The sequence below is a fragment of the Phyllobates terribilis genome, unplaced genomic scaffold (genome assembly GCF_046119375.1).
Source record: "Phyllobates terribilis strain yellow unplaced genomic scaffold, ASM4611937v1 Scaffold_4__5_contigs__length_816908805, whole genome shotgun sequence".
NCBI lineage: Eukaryota > Metazoa > Chordata > Amphibia > Anura > Dendrobatidae > Phyllobates > Phyllobates terribilis.
In genome coordinates this window covers 264,202,294-264,217,699 of record NW_027362764.1, presented here as the reverse complement: position 1 = coordinate 264,217,699, position 15,406 = coordinate 264,202,294, and the positions used below count along the sequence as shown (strand labels likewise).

Here is a 15,406-nt window from a genome sequence, read left to right as displayed (position 1 = left end):
CATGTTCATTTAAAAGGATTTTTCAGGGCTCGAGACAAATTTGTGCAGTCACTCCATATGACTACAATTTGCTGAATCAAAACCGTTTGCAATGTGCACACAGTCACAATTCCCCTGTAGTACCAGCAGTCACACAAGTATGTGAATTGCATAGTTGTAGTCACATGCATTCTACATTTTCATCCGTTTCTCTCAATGTTTTATCGAGAGAAGCGGATGAGAACATAGTCAGCACTTGAGCACAAGTCTGCAAATCACATAGCTGCGGTCACGTGACTGCCCACTTGTGCTAGGAACAAAGAGGAATCCTGACAGTGTGTGCAATGCACACTGCCACAGTTCAGCAATCTGCAGTCACATTGTGACTGCTGCCCAGAGAAACCCCTTTAATATAGGCTCTTTAGCAATTAAACATTGATAGTATAGGCTATCCATTATTCATCGATGGGGGCAAAATGAAGAAGCCACAGAACACAGGATATAATGTTCATTCCAATTGGAAGTATATATAAAAGTAATAGCTGGGTATGTCACTCCCGCATACAAAATAAGTATTTGATTTCTACTTTGACAAAAAAAAAAAAAGATAAGAATGTATAAACAATTTTATATATTATTTTTTTTGGCTCACATCACATAGACCTGGTTCACAGTGCATTTTGATGCTAGTACCAGTGTTCGGCCTTTCCCTCCAAAGCTAAACCAATTTGCTACAAATCTCTCCTTTTCCTTAAGAGTGTACTTACAAGAGTTGGGTTGCAAACTTTATCACAGCTTTGGTCAAAGTTTCTTTGGCAATTTCTTAATGTGTGCAAAGATGACATATTGGTTTTATAAAAATATTGCAGTTTTGCTCCAATTACAAAAACAAATGGCAAAGAATGAAAACTAAAAATATCCTAAACATCAAAGTCACTAAAGCCCCTATACACTTTAGATATATGGTGAATATCTGGGACAGCTCCAAAAAGTTGTATCTGACAAACGCTACTCTCATGACCATCTTCAATGCTCACACACGGAGCGCTCTTCCTCTCCCGACACCAATAACAGGAAGTGACCTGACCGGAGTGAGGAGTTTTAGATGTGGTCAAGTGAGTCAGATCTAGTCTTACAAGACACTAAAAAAAGCCTCTTCTGGCCTTCCAAGCCACAGTTTGATATTTCTCCTTTACAACACTGTATTCTTATGACTGGGCAATGTCAGAGGGTAAAAAGTAAAGTACCCCAGAGAAGAATCTTTGTTAATACTCACTGAAAAGCCTGCACCTCTGTAATTCAAGATAGGTGATAACATGCTGATCAGTGGGAGTCTCATCACAGGGACACGATCCGCAGAATGGGCAATTTCTATAACTGAAGAGGAATTTTTAAGCTCAGTACAAAATGGAGAGGCAGATCGGACGCCTGACCTCTGTTTCATTTGTTCTCTATGGGGCTGCCAGAAAGCCAAAGCAGTCTTATAGGGGATGAATGGAGCAGCAGTCAAATATGCCCATTGATGCTCTATAGTGGGCATTTAAAGAGAGAGACGGCAGGCAGAATGTGTGGGATTTCCAGCCACACACCTAACATCAAAAGGCAAGCAGGGAAGGGGGAGAAATCTAGTATAATGAGAGAGGAGGCAGTCTCATCTTCCCCGGGCAGCATATGCCCCATAGCCTGGAAGATCAAAACAAAGAGAGAGAGGATTTTTACTGAACAAGGCATCATCAAGGAGGCATACAAGTATGATGAGTTTCAGCTTTATACAACTTGTATGCCCATATTAGCTAAAAACGCTGCAATGGGGTGACAGATGCCTTTTAAGCTTTCTGACACTGAGCAGCACCAGTTCACTACATATGCAGTTGATAGTCTTGAAATTTCATTTTAGCCTCCATAGACTCAAGACACACTGTGCCAGATGCGACAAAGTAGTCCCAAAACACAACTGAGCTTCCTCCATGTCTCACAGTAGGTATGTTTTCTTTGTATGCTTCATTTTTGTGTCTTTAAACATAGAGCTGATGTGACTTGCCAAACAACTCGAGTTTTGTCTCATCTATCCAAAGGACATTCTCCAAGAAGCTTTGTGGCTTGTCAATATACATTTTGGCAAATTCCAGCTTCACTTTTATATGATTTGCTTTCAGCTGTGGTTTCCTCCTTGATAGTCTTCCATGAAGTACACTGAATGTTGCGATCTGACACTAATGTACCTCGACCTTGCAGTTCACCTCTAAGCTCTTTGTAAGTTGTTCTGGACTCTTCGGTTACCATTTGTATTATCAGTCTCTTCAATTTGTCATCAACTTTCCTCTTTTGGCCAAGTCCAGGGAGGTTAGCTACAGTCCCATGGACCTTAAACTTTTTAATTTGTGCAACTGTAGTAACAGGAACATCAAGCTGTTTGGAGATAGTCTCATATCCTATACCTTTAATATGTTTGTCTAGAATTTTTTTTTCTAATCTCCTGAGACAACGAGCTCCTTAGCTTTCTTTGCTCAATGTTCAGTGTGGTACACGCCATGATGCCAAACAACACAGTAACTACTTTTAATCCTTTAAACAGGAAAACAGTTTGTAGACACCTGTGATGCCATTACAGTTAAGAAAATGCCAAATTTAGGGAGCACATGAATTTTTGAACATCACATTTTATATTTTTTCACTTTGATACAGCTTTTTTTCAGTTCTTTAAAGCAACGTACTGTAGGTCAGAAGACAAAGGGAACCTGCCACCAGAAAAACTGCTATTATACTGCAGATATGGGGTTAATCTGCAGATTAAGAGTTATTAACCTGCCCGGCGCCCGTACTTAGCAGAATGCCGCCGGGGGGTGGGGGGAGGGGGGGGACTAACTTTATTCTCCCCGTCAGGCAGGTTAATAACACTAGTAACCTGTAGATTAACCCCATATCTGCAGGTTAATAGTGCTTTTCTCTGGTGACAGGTTCCCTTTAAATATGACAAGTGGTGTTAAGCCTCACTTAATGTCAAAAGTTAAGCCTACTACATATGGCCATGTAAATAAGATTTATACGCTTGTTTTAAAGGGTTTATCCAGGACTTTTATTTTATTTTATTTTTTCAACTATGGGCCTAAAAATGAACAGGCAGGTAGTTGCTACCTACCTGCCTGTTGTGCCCATCACTTATCTCTGCCAGTTCAGCGGTCACAGACTGATCCAGCTGACGATTCAGCGGCTTTTGCAGCCGTCACTTCCACAGAGCAGCGGCTTCTGTTCTGTTGACATCAATCTGGTTGACAGCCAGCTCCCCACTGTCTAACTGAGCCGACTGTCAAGCGGCATAAACTCGGCAGTCATGCCCCGTCGACAGAGCAGCCAAGGAGATCTGCTGTGTTGACGTTGAGCAACTGAATCGACGTCAGGAAAGGTTGTCAACTACCTGCCTGGGATTTTTTTTATACTATGGGCCTAAAAACTAAGTACTGGATAAACCCTTTACCTGCCATTGTGCTATTGACGGCTTTTACCTTTCTTTGCAAGTTCTGTTCTACTGTTTTAAATCCCTGCCTCAGTTCTTCGGAAACTGAAGTAAAATCAAATATGTGCTGTGAACCTTTGGTGTAGCCAAAAAGTGAAGGACACTGTTCCACCCTTCGGTTTTTCATGTCCATCTCCCCTAACTTGAGACTGACAGTGCTAGCTTGCCTGGAGCAACCACTGTCTTAAGAGAAAGTTCAGGCAAGTCAGCAGTGTATTACCATTGTGAGTGCAACAGAGGGAGCACCCACCCCTTTTTCTAATCACTGAGGGTTAAATACATAGGATAAGAGTTATCTCTGTCTCATAAAGCAATAGTAGGGTGTCTGCTGTATAATATAGCTGGTAACTTAAGGCCCCGTCACACTTAGCAACGCTACAGCGATCCCGACAACGATACGACCTGTCAGGGATCGTTGCTGCGTCGCTATGTGATCGCTGGTGAGCTGTCAAACAGGCAGGCTCACCAACGATCAGGGGAGCAGCGACATCGTGGAAAGAATCTTTCCACGATGTCCTGCTCCTGGTTACCAGCCTGCTGAAGCAGGAGCAGGCTGGTAACCATGATAAACAGCGGGTTACTAGGGGCACACGCGCACCTAGTAACCCGCTGTTTATCAAAGTTACCACTCTGCTACGGTGAGCGGGAGGTTACCGCTCACCGTAGCAGAGTGGTAACCATGATAAACAGCGGGTTACTAAGTGCGCGTGTGCCCCTAGTAACCCGCTCTTTATCATGGTTACCAGCCTGATCGCTGGTCCTGCTGGTCACACACAGCGATTTTGTGCTGACCAGCGGGAGAGCAATGACCAAAAAATGGTCCAGGACATTTTGCAGCGATCTCACAGCAGGGGCCTGATCGCTGCAAAGTGTCATACATAGTGACATCGCTGGTGAGGTCGCTGTTGCGTCACCAAAACTGTGACTCAGCAGCGATCTCGCTATTTGAGATGGAGGCTTAAGAGATGAAGTTGGCACAGCTATTGTGACTGCAGCACCACTGCAATGTACTAACGCCTAAAGTTCACAGGAGTGTGATAGTCTCTGTAATGTTAATACGGCACAGGTCAAATTAATGAACTGGAGTGTTTACTGCTCTCTACAGATAGCAATGGCAGTGAAACAAAGCTTATTCTTTTAGCTAATCATTACGCGTCAGAATTCCTTGGACAATAACTGAAGTCACATCGCTTACAGAAGGCTGTAGCCGCCATTGTAAATAGAAACTACAGCTAATTTTATAGCACAACTGAAAACTGTGTCACTGTCACAATTGAGACTATTTTAGCTGTAATTAGTCCTCCAAAAATTGTTTGAAATATCCGGCAACTAGAATATATCAGATTAGGCTGTTCAGTCCACTAAACTACAACGAGACGTGTTTGGTGCTGAGCACAATAAAAATGGAACAGTAAATAATGAAATTATCTATAAGGAAAGCGATATATCCCAGATGTGCAATCTGGATGCCATGTTTTTCTTTATCAACAGTCAGTGTTGGGCCCAATGGCCGTTCTTTGGACAGTCCCTGAAGCGGAGCTCTCCTGCAAACTTATGGTACATCTCTATATTTTACAATTCTTCATAATAGTAAAGCCCCAACACATAATGCCCACCATAAAATGTATTAACATCTTCTAAACAGAAATCATGACATTATTAGTTCCAGAATGACTCTAAAATATAATATAAAATATATATATATATATATATATATATATATATATATATATATATATATATATATATATATATATATATATATATATATATATATATATATACACACACACACACATATATGCGCAACTTACAAATGAGATTTCTAGCATGAAAAAGTGGAAATAACCCAAGCATGGATACAATATTTATAAAGCAGCTGACCACCAATTTTTGCCTTTTGCTTGGTCTTTTCTGTTTGTGGTGCAGGCTTTCTGACCATGGAGTGTAGGCATACATATAGAAGGGTTTGTCTAACTTGGAACATTTTCACCTTCTTTTGTTAAGTTCTCTAAAGATTTCCTACATTTGTCACATGTCCAGTAATATGACATTATGAATAGACTTGGTCATAGATCACAGTCCTGTTAAACTAGATTTTAAAATGAAAATGGCTTTATATACCAGCATTGTTTGAGGATGCTCTATCTATAGTTACACGGCTTTGCCATTGGTTTGTTATACACCACTAGTTAATTTTTATATTCTGGGCACCGCTGGGTAATTTAACATTCTGGTTAGGCTGGTTTCACAGGTCCAACATTCACGGAACGAGTACGAGCCACAATGTCCAGACCTTCTGTGGGTCTCCTGGCCCAACCTCAACAGACTAAATATATGCCATGAGGCTGTTGAATTAGGGTCAGCAAATGCATGGCTAGTCCGTGAATGTTGAACATGTGATACCAGCCTTAGATGTACACTTGTGCTTACCTGACTGGTTAGCTGCTAGAGGGACAACCAAACAGCTGCTATGGCAGGGTAGATGTCCATATCCCGAACAGCATCAATGAAAGTTCAATCATTTGCCCTGAGGCCAGTGGTCCGCTGCTGGTCCAGGTGCTATCTTTTGGAAACTAATAGATGGGTTTCTATTTGTGTTAACTCCGGTATAATTTCACATGTTTGGATAACCACACAAATACATAATAACTTGATATGGTTTTATGGGTGTTAGAACAGCTTCCTTTGGTAGTCAAGGGGTTACATAGACACTTAGGTTGCATAAAGCACAAGACCATCAAGTTCCACCTTTCTCAGATCAATAATACTTCAATCAATGCTAAATTATTTAGAACCTTTAATGACATTTGTTATTAGATCATCTAGCATAGCTGCATCTAGCTAGGACTGGCAGATTTTGCCTAAAAATAAGATCTCAAATTTTTTATTTTTTTTAAATTATAGCCATTTTTTGCTCAAAAATCTCCATTTTCTATTTTTTTTATTAATCTAAAATTGCATTTACACTGAAAACTTATGAACGCTCCTCGGTACACTCATTTCATGATAATTTTGCAGTCTAAACACTCGTTCATCGGGTGAACTGATCTCTGGGTTTTCACAAAAGAAAACATCGTTCTCGGCAGTGCATTTAAACAGTGCTTTGTAAACAGGACTCGGGCTCCAGAGAACAATGGCGGCCTATGAGCGCTGAACGATTAGATAGTTCACTACGTATTTTTAAGTGTGGTCTGCCTCTGAAAATAGACTATTAAACAATCCCCAATTGGTGGTCATTTAAAGCTGCCAAGTCCAGTAATAGAAACCCACCTTTAGGCTATGTGCCCACGATGCAGAAATGCTCCGGATTTTTTCCTGAGCGTTTCTGCATCTTCCTGGCAGAAAAAAAGCATGCGGATTGTACATGCGGATTGTACATGCGTTTTCCCTGCCAGGGACATGCGGATGTGAAGCGTTCTTCACATGCATTTCCGCATGGGGTTGACAAGCGCTTTCCAAGCGATTTTAGCATCACTTGGAAAGTGCTTGACAACTTGGTCACACTATATAAATCCATGCAACCGGCATGGATTTCTATACTGTGACCTTAAAGAATGGTAAAAAAATAAATCTATACTTACCTTCAGATGGCCCCCGCAGTCTTGCTTCGTTCCGTCCTGGCTGCCGGCAGCTAGTGGTACACTACACTGAAGGACCTACCGTCACATGACTGACGTCAGCGCAGGTCCTTCAGTCCACCGCAATCTGCCGGCATGGGAGGACGAGCGCACCGTGGGCCATCAGAAGGTAAATATAGTATTTATTTTTTATTTTATTCTTTTTTTCACAGGTTCTATGGTACCCGGGTCCGGAGGAGAGTCTCCTGTCCTCCACACCGGGGTACCATCCACACATTTAAACGCATGGATTAAGCATGTACAGATGCAGTGATGCGGATTCCATGAGTTCCAATGAAAGTCAATGGCGGCGAAAAAGCAGCGCTTCCGCAAAATAATTGGTAGTGCTGTGTTTTTTTCCGCAATGATAACTCGCAGCGGAAATTTCCGCAGCGTGTGCACAGCACATGCGGATTATCATTGGGGAACATGGCAGGCCTTCTACCATGTGTTTTATAAGCGTTTCTGCCGCTGCGGAAACGCTTAAAAACTGCATCGTGGGCACACAGCCTTAGGGCAGTTAAAGCTCCAATAAAACAAAACCCACTATGCTCACCTCATCTGCATCATCCCGGCCTTCAGCAATAAGGTGTGGTCACGTGAGAACAGCAGCTGTCATGTGCGGATGCAACATAATGCCAACAGAAAGAACTGGAAGCAGAAGGCACATGATAAAGGCAGGGGGATGGGATTGCAGAACTCCATTACACAGATCAGCCATACAATAGTTTAGAAAAAAAATAGTAGGAAGTCAGCGCTACTGTAATATCCTTTATTCAAGCAGGGAATAATTAAAAAATGCAATGTCTCAGGTTAAATAGATTATCAAACCTGGTGAAGGCTAAAGCTCAAACATCCTATTTTATAGTATTCCCTGCCGAAAAAAAGTGGATTATTGGTATATGGACATTCCTACTATTGCTTAAGGCCAGGATGCATTTTCTTACTTGAAGCTGGGCCACATCTAGGAGTTGCTAGGGGAATAGAGCCCACAAGCGCTGAAGGATGGGGGAGGCATGTGGTACCAGGGAAGATCAGAGTGAGGGCACTTCACTGCCAGCTACAGTATTAATCAAGGATACTTACCGTAGCCCATGCTTTGCAATGCTCTATTTTATATCCATTCAGCCTGAGCTAACAGGAGCGGATGCAGGGATCAACTACTTTTTAACTAACCACCCTCCCTGCAATTAAAGAGAACCTGTCAGCAGGAATTTTTCACTGAGCCGAAATCTCGATCTGCGCATGCGCCACCTCTGGCGCCATTTTAGTGAAATCTTGCACATAGGACAGGGACTCACACTGCGCACGCGCCGCTCACACAATGGTGGTGGTGCGGAATTTTAAAAAGGAGGCAGGTCACTGAATAATCAGTGACCTGTACATGAAGCAAAGGAGGAGGTTAGGGGGGGGGCCGGAGAACCAGAAGAAGACCCTGCTCGCACCGCCCCCCCCATGTCCCGCCCCAAAGCACACAAGAAACCATCTTATGAAAATGTCATAAGGTGAGTATTCAGCAGCCACTGAGTGGATTCCTTCACATCAGGTATCAGATTAATCAGCATCACAGCGCCATTATGGCCATGCATTTAGTTCATAGGTTTCCAACCGGAACGCCACAACCTCATGGTGTCTGACTGGCTTGGCCGGATTCACACATCCATATGTCATGGTCGGGGTACGAACCATGATGCACAGTTTGTGCATCACGGTTCGTACTCCGACCACAAGATATGGATGTGTGAATCCGGCCAAGCCACAGTCAGACAACTAACAGTATCTTATGTCTTAAGAGAAAAAAATGTTAGGTCATTAAAATTCAACATGCTCAATTATTGCTTGTTTGGCTAACTTTTTTCTTATGTATTTGGGCCTTAAAGGGTCAGTATTGTTTCCACAAACTTTGTATAAATTATTAAATATGACAATTTTTGATAAATCTTAGAGAAATATGCTTTTTTTTTTTTTTTACTACTTACGAACCAATTTCCCTCTCTTTAACTCATTATTCCCTTTGAAAAACAACTCAAACTTGTTTTGCAGCCTTTGTCAAAGAAAGGTTGACTTCCAGCTCACTGTAGTATCAGATTACAGCTCCTATTAAACTCTATGGAAAGGGGAAGGGTTGGTTGAGTGAGGAGCACTCAGCAAGTCATGACAGGCAGGGAGTGCTGCAGCTTCTATTAATTGTTTTAGCTGACTTCAGAGCTGGATTCACAGCCACACAGCTTACTGCAGTTTAATGCCCTTAATGCTGTGGTGCACTTTCCTCCATGTTGCAGTCTCTGAAAATGTGCTACATTCAATTCGACAGGAAGCAGGGACAGTGACACCAGAGCTGACTGTGCATCAGGCTCACGTGTCACAACAACTGCACAGGAGCCCCGGGACCAGAACGGGAGGAGAGTACAAGTTTTTTATTTTAACAGGGCCAAGCATGGGGTATGAGAAGGAGTTGTCCAAGTAGTGGACAACGTCTTTAAGTACATGTGCGCTATGTATAGGAAACATCATAGCATTTACCAACTAGCTCAGACACATGAAAGAGCATGTTGAGGGAAAAACTGAGAAAAATGCAGGATACGAGTCATATATTTCATATAATGGCTAGAAATACTCTCATTCTTCATGTACAAACAGAAAAAATATCAATGTCCCCAAGTCCTTTTACAGTTCTTAGAATGAATAAACTGCTCTAAGGCCATGTTGACATATTGCGCTTTTTGCTGCAAATTTAAAGCTGCGTTTTACAGTACCAGCAAAAGCTGCAAAATTTCAGAAATGTCACACACACTTTTTTCTAACTAAATCGGAAAACTGCTGCATTGTTGAAAACTGAGGCATGTCACTTCTTTCAGCGTTTTTGCACCCTTAGGGTATGTGCACACGGTGCGGATTTGCTGTGGTTTTGACGCTGCAGAATTTCTGCACCTAATATGCAAATTAGGTTACTTGCGGTTTTTGGTGTGGTTTTTACATGCGGTTTTGACGTATGCGTTTTTCATGTCTTCATGTTGAAACTAGAGAATAGTTTTGTTCTTTTTAAACAAACTATTGATCATCATGTAGTGTTTTTGTGTGTGTTTACCTCATGTCAGTGTCCACGGGTGATCCGCAGGTGCACAAAAACGCATAGTAGACATGGGATTTCTAGAAATCCATCCACTATGCTGTAACATCTGGACTCTGAGGTTTTGACGCTGCATGAAAAGGCAGCATCAAAACCGCAGCAAATCCACACCGTGTGCACATACCCTTAGAAAGCAACGGGTAACGTGCAAAAAAGCAGCAGAAACGCAGGCATCAGCTTTTGGTGCATTTTTGGTGCAGGAACAACAGGCATTAAACTGTATCAGCATGAAAAACACAGCAAAACCTGCTTTTTTAAGCAGCTTCTTTACTGCCAAGAGAGCAGGTTTTGCCTGCGAGAATTAAAAAAAAAAAAAAAAAAAAAAAACACAGCAAAAACGCAATGTGTGACCGTAGCCTGAAAATGCCAGAAATACTCATACATATAAATAAGACAAACAAAGGTTTGGGACTGACATAAAAAGCCCATTTTGAATAATTCCCATAATAAACTGCAGGGTATTATAACAAACAGGGTTTCTGTACTGTAACAGCAATCAGATTGTAAAAAGACCTTCCATAGAATGCCGCAATTATGAAAGTAATGTCTTCAAGAAAAACTACTGTTTAACCCCTTCCTGCCACAGCCATTTTTCTTTTTTTTGCTCATTCATACTCCCCCAACCCTTTTTTTTCCAAGAGCCATTGCTTTTTAATTTCAATATCTGTTACAAAAAAAAAAAAATCTGTAAAAATATATATCCATCTCTCTTTCACTATGAGTGTTAGTCTAATAGGCTTAGTGGCTTAATAGGCTAACACTATTCTGTAGAGATGACTATTACAGTTCACATGTAGCTTTTTTTCTGCATGAAAAAGCAGACTATGGTCAGAAATCTGCAGTGGAAATAATGTGTTTTGTTGGGGTGATCTTATGGCCGCTTATCTATTGTGAATGCAATGGGGAACAACTATAGTAAAAGCACTGACAACGATCATGCTGCATATTTTTTTTTTTTAAAAACACACCACAGGTCACAAACAAGAAAGGAAAAAAAAAATTAACCATGTGAATGGGATTTTAGAAATGTAACTTTCTGGTACTTTAAAAACAATGCATCTTTTACTGTGTCAAAACATGCATGTAGAAAATACATAAAAAAATATATTGTTCATGTAAGCCCTAAAAAGTAATGTTAATTTCACAAAAGATTCCAAAGTATCATCTATATTTTGATGACACGGAATCATCATTGACAGAGGTGAAGGACACAGCGCACCTCTCCTTCCCCGCCAATGACCTCTGCACAGTTCATAGAGCATGTCTAGGACACTCCTACAGTAGTCCGTAACATCTCCAGACTATTGTGTCCTGTGGTCCATGTGGCTACTGGAAAGCATCTCTAAATGCTGCTAACAGAAATTCAGATATGATGCTCCAATCCCCCATACATAAGCAAGTAAAATTTAATTTTAAAAGATCTACAATCTGAAAATATGGATAAGATTAATAAATAAAATACTAATCAGATTCAGAGAGCTTTCGTTTAATCCCTACTCAAAAAAAAAAAAAAAACCTCCACGTGGAAATACAATACCATAATAAGATGCTTGTCCAATTTCGTCAACCTTACAGCGTTCTAACGTTTTTAAGTGCGGCTCTTACTACTGTCTTGTACGAATACAGCAACCCCCCACCCTCCCAGTCTCTGTACAGTTAAATGGTGTATTCTGTGAAATGTAAGAATAGGTTATTTAGTCCTGGCATTGCCTTACTCTCCATTACCCATTAGTAGGAATAGACTTATTGGTTATTACACCAGTGCCTCCTACCTTCTAATAGTTCCCCCCTGAAGTAGTAAGGGAACATTCACACTGGCGGTATTGGCTTTGCTATAGTACAGTAACAATGTGACTCATTGCTGCACCATGTATTGTGTTCTTTACTGCCATTTTACCATGTGTAAAATAAAGCTTGAAGCTTAACCCAGTACTGGTGGAGTACTTCACCCCATTACGTGTTACTGTACCCTAACAATGCAACCCCCACTGTAGGCACTAACATCCACAGCTACTCCTCCTCTCATGTCCATGGCAGTAACAGCAATACTCCTCTCCCCTGTCCATCCCTTTGTCAGTAGTCACAGATCAAAAAAACCCATCATTTTATTATTTCAAGAAAGGCAACCAGTACCTTATTAAAGCAATCTAAATGGAATGTGTCTTCTATATTCTTTTTTTTTTTTTTTTTTTTTTTTTTTTAACACCAGTTTAGGGGAACAAAATCCTGTTGGATTTCAAGCAGCTTACCCCCGTGCTTATGGTAGTAATCATGCTCATCAGAGTAGAGGCTTTATTTAAGGGTATGTACCCAGGGAGAATTGTTGCAGAGTTTTTGAAGCACAACCTGAGAGTTTTTGAGTTTTTTAAAGAAACCGCACACACTGGGGTGTAACGATAGCAGTGGCAGAGGATGTGACATAAACCATTCCCGTGCAGGAGTGGGGACTTGTCGACGCCAATTTCACCTGGATGTGCGTCTTCGGATGCACATTCAGGTGAAGTGTACTGCGGCGCAGGGACCTGGCAGGTCCCTGTGTTGCAATACATGCTACCAGCCTATCAGAGGCCGGCAGCAGACATCGGCTTGTCAGTTACACATGGCACATGACAGTCACGCCATACGCTGCCCGCACAGTCACGCTGAAGTCAGCTGCCAGCTACAGAAGAGGACACCGCACAGCGTGGGAGCGGGTGAAGGCAAGTACAATCATTTGTTTCTTTTTAAAATGTGCTGAAAAACGGAAGGAGCCCAGGAAGGTGGCATTATGCCAGGAAGGGGCCCAGAGAAAAGGTTATAGGATGGGTCCCAGGATGGGGGAGATTATTAAAAGAAGCCAGGACGGGGGACATTATCTAGAACACCACAAGGGCCCATACATCTGACCAACATGGAGGTGGGGGCCCAGGTCCAAATTTTGCACCAGGGCCCTTCGGAGTCTAGATATGCCACAGTCCATATGTTACATTGTCAGTAGATCCTGTTGAATGTGATTTGTTCTAACAATTATCAGAATTGTATAGAAAGCTTTATTAACATCCCTCCTGTCCATGTCGGCATTGTTACAATAGAGTAATTGGTCAGTATATCAGTGGAGGGACAGATACAATTGTCAAAAGATCACGACAAATGGGAGTCCGCCTCTGTATGAGGCTATTTGCTCTCAGGGGAACCAAGGGTGTCTGGTTGGGTACATCCTACCGTTTAGTAATCAGAGAGAAAATGCATGTAATGGTCCACAAAAAAAAAACCTGATACATGTCTGTTTGTTGTCTGATTCACAAACCTAACTCAAATATCAATGAATGGGTCTTTGATGTAACAAGCAGCACACTATGGCCATTCGTGTTCTATCAGTTTGCTGTCTGTTAAGAGACACTGAGTGAATTAGGCCTTATGCCTCATTCAGACATCGGCGTTTGTTCAGGTCCAAAAAAAAAAAATGGTACTATAGGGTTTTGGATCAGTTTAATCAGTGTTTGGTCAGTTTTTACTGTCAGTGTTTTAAACAAAGATTCTCCAATACTTTGCAATGTTAATCACGGACAGCACACGCATGCCATCCATGTGCTGCATGTGTTTTTTACCGACCCGTAGACTTCTATTGTTACTTTTCAACAGTAAAAATCGGACATGGCTCCATGATTTTTGAACGAGGACATGATCCGCAAAAAACAGACACGTGAATAGCCCCATAGACTATAATGAGTGCGTGTTCTATCCGTGAAAACCACAGATAGAACACACATGTGAATACCGTACGTATAAATGAGGTCTCATGGTGCACAGAAAAGCTGAGGAGCAGCCCAATTCAATAAATATGGGGCTAATCTGTGTTTGCATCTGCAGCATATTCCCAGCATAAACAAAAGGGTCAGTCTCAGATTTCAGCAGCTGAAATAAGGAATTTTCATGCCGATTTGGGAACATAGCCTCTTTATACATTGCAATCAGTTTAAAAACTAAAATAATATTTATAAATAAAAAAAAAAAAGGCACAATAAACTAGTAACAAGTAATCATTTAAAAAAGTACACTAAAAGGAGGAGAACAACCTTAAATTAGACATATGAGGGCTACTTACAGCTACTTTGTAAATAATATATTTCCAGCATTCATGGATTCCAAGCGTAAAGGACATCCAAATGGTAAATCAACCATTCCAACAGAACGTCGGAGGAGCACGAGGCACAAAGGGGGGAAAGGAGAGAAAGATAAAAAGTCAGTTAAATGTCTATGTGACAAACATCTCATGTAAATCACAACGCAAATATGAATATGTAAGAAAAAAATTGCTACCATTGTTTCTTCAAAACTAATATACTAGTTTATATAGTACATTATACATTTAACCTATTCAGCACATTCTTGAACACATGTAGAATAGCCTTTTCCACCTATTAAGTCAACACCAGGACACAAGGATACTAGCCCTTTCCGTCTACTAAGTAGATACAAGGACACAAATTAAAAAAACAAAAACCCACAACCTCTTCCTCCAACTAAATACATACGGGACATAATAGAAGATAGGGGTCATTTATTATCTATATTAAGTACATACCGAAACACATGGATAAAGATCCTCTTAGGCTGCGTGCACACGATGCGTTTTTCATGCGTTTATGCTGCGGAATTTCCGCAGCGGAAATGCATCAAAAACGCATGGTAATCCGCCCCCCATGGTCCCCAATGGCATTCCGCAATGTCAATGCCCATGCTGCGGATTTTTCCGCAGCGTTTCTGCAGCGCTCATAAATCCGCAGCATGTTCATTAATTTTGCGGAAGAGCCGCCATTGACTTGCATTGAGACGCATAGAATCCGTGTCTGTACATTTGTACACGCGGATTATATGCGTTTCAATGTGCGGATGGTACCCAGTTCTGGAGGAGAGAAGACTCTCATCCAGACCTGGGTACCATTGTACCTGGAAAAAAAAGAATAAAATAATAAATAAAGTTATATTCACCTTTCCGACGGCTTCTCTCGGCATGCCGCCAGCGCTGAAGGACCTTCGGTGACGTCACAGTCATGTGACCGCAGGCCCTTCACCGTTGTGTCTCGCGATATGCCGGCAGCCGGGAACCAGCGCTGCTGCACACACCGGGGCCTCGGGGGTGAGTATAGCTTTATTTTTTTTATTTTTACGGTCACACTATAT

General features: G+C 41.5%; 1 protein-coding gene across 2 annotated transcripts in view; it reads right to left on the bottom strand.

Annotated features, from left to right (window-relative positions):
- The window catches only part of SEPTIN7 (septin 7), an 81,663-nt gene extending 67,264 nt beyond the window's left edge, over window positions 1-14,399 (bottom strand). For both annotated transcript variants that reach the window (XM_073678237.1, XM_073678238.1), the window contains exon 1: window positions 14,328-14,399. In XM_073678237.1, coding sequence (XP_073534338.1) covers window positions 14,328-14,384 — 57 coding nt within the window. In that variant the 5' untranslated portion in view covers window positions 14,385-14,399. The remainder of the gene's footprint in view (window positions 1-14,327) is intronic.
- Window positions 14,400-15,406: the final 1,007 nt, after the last annotated feature.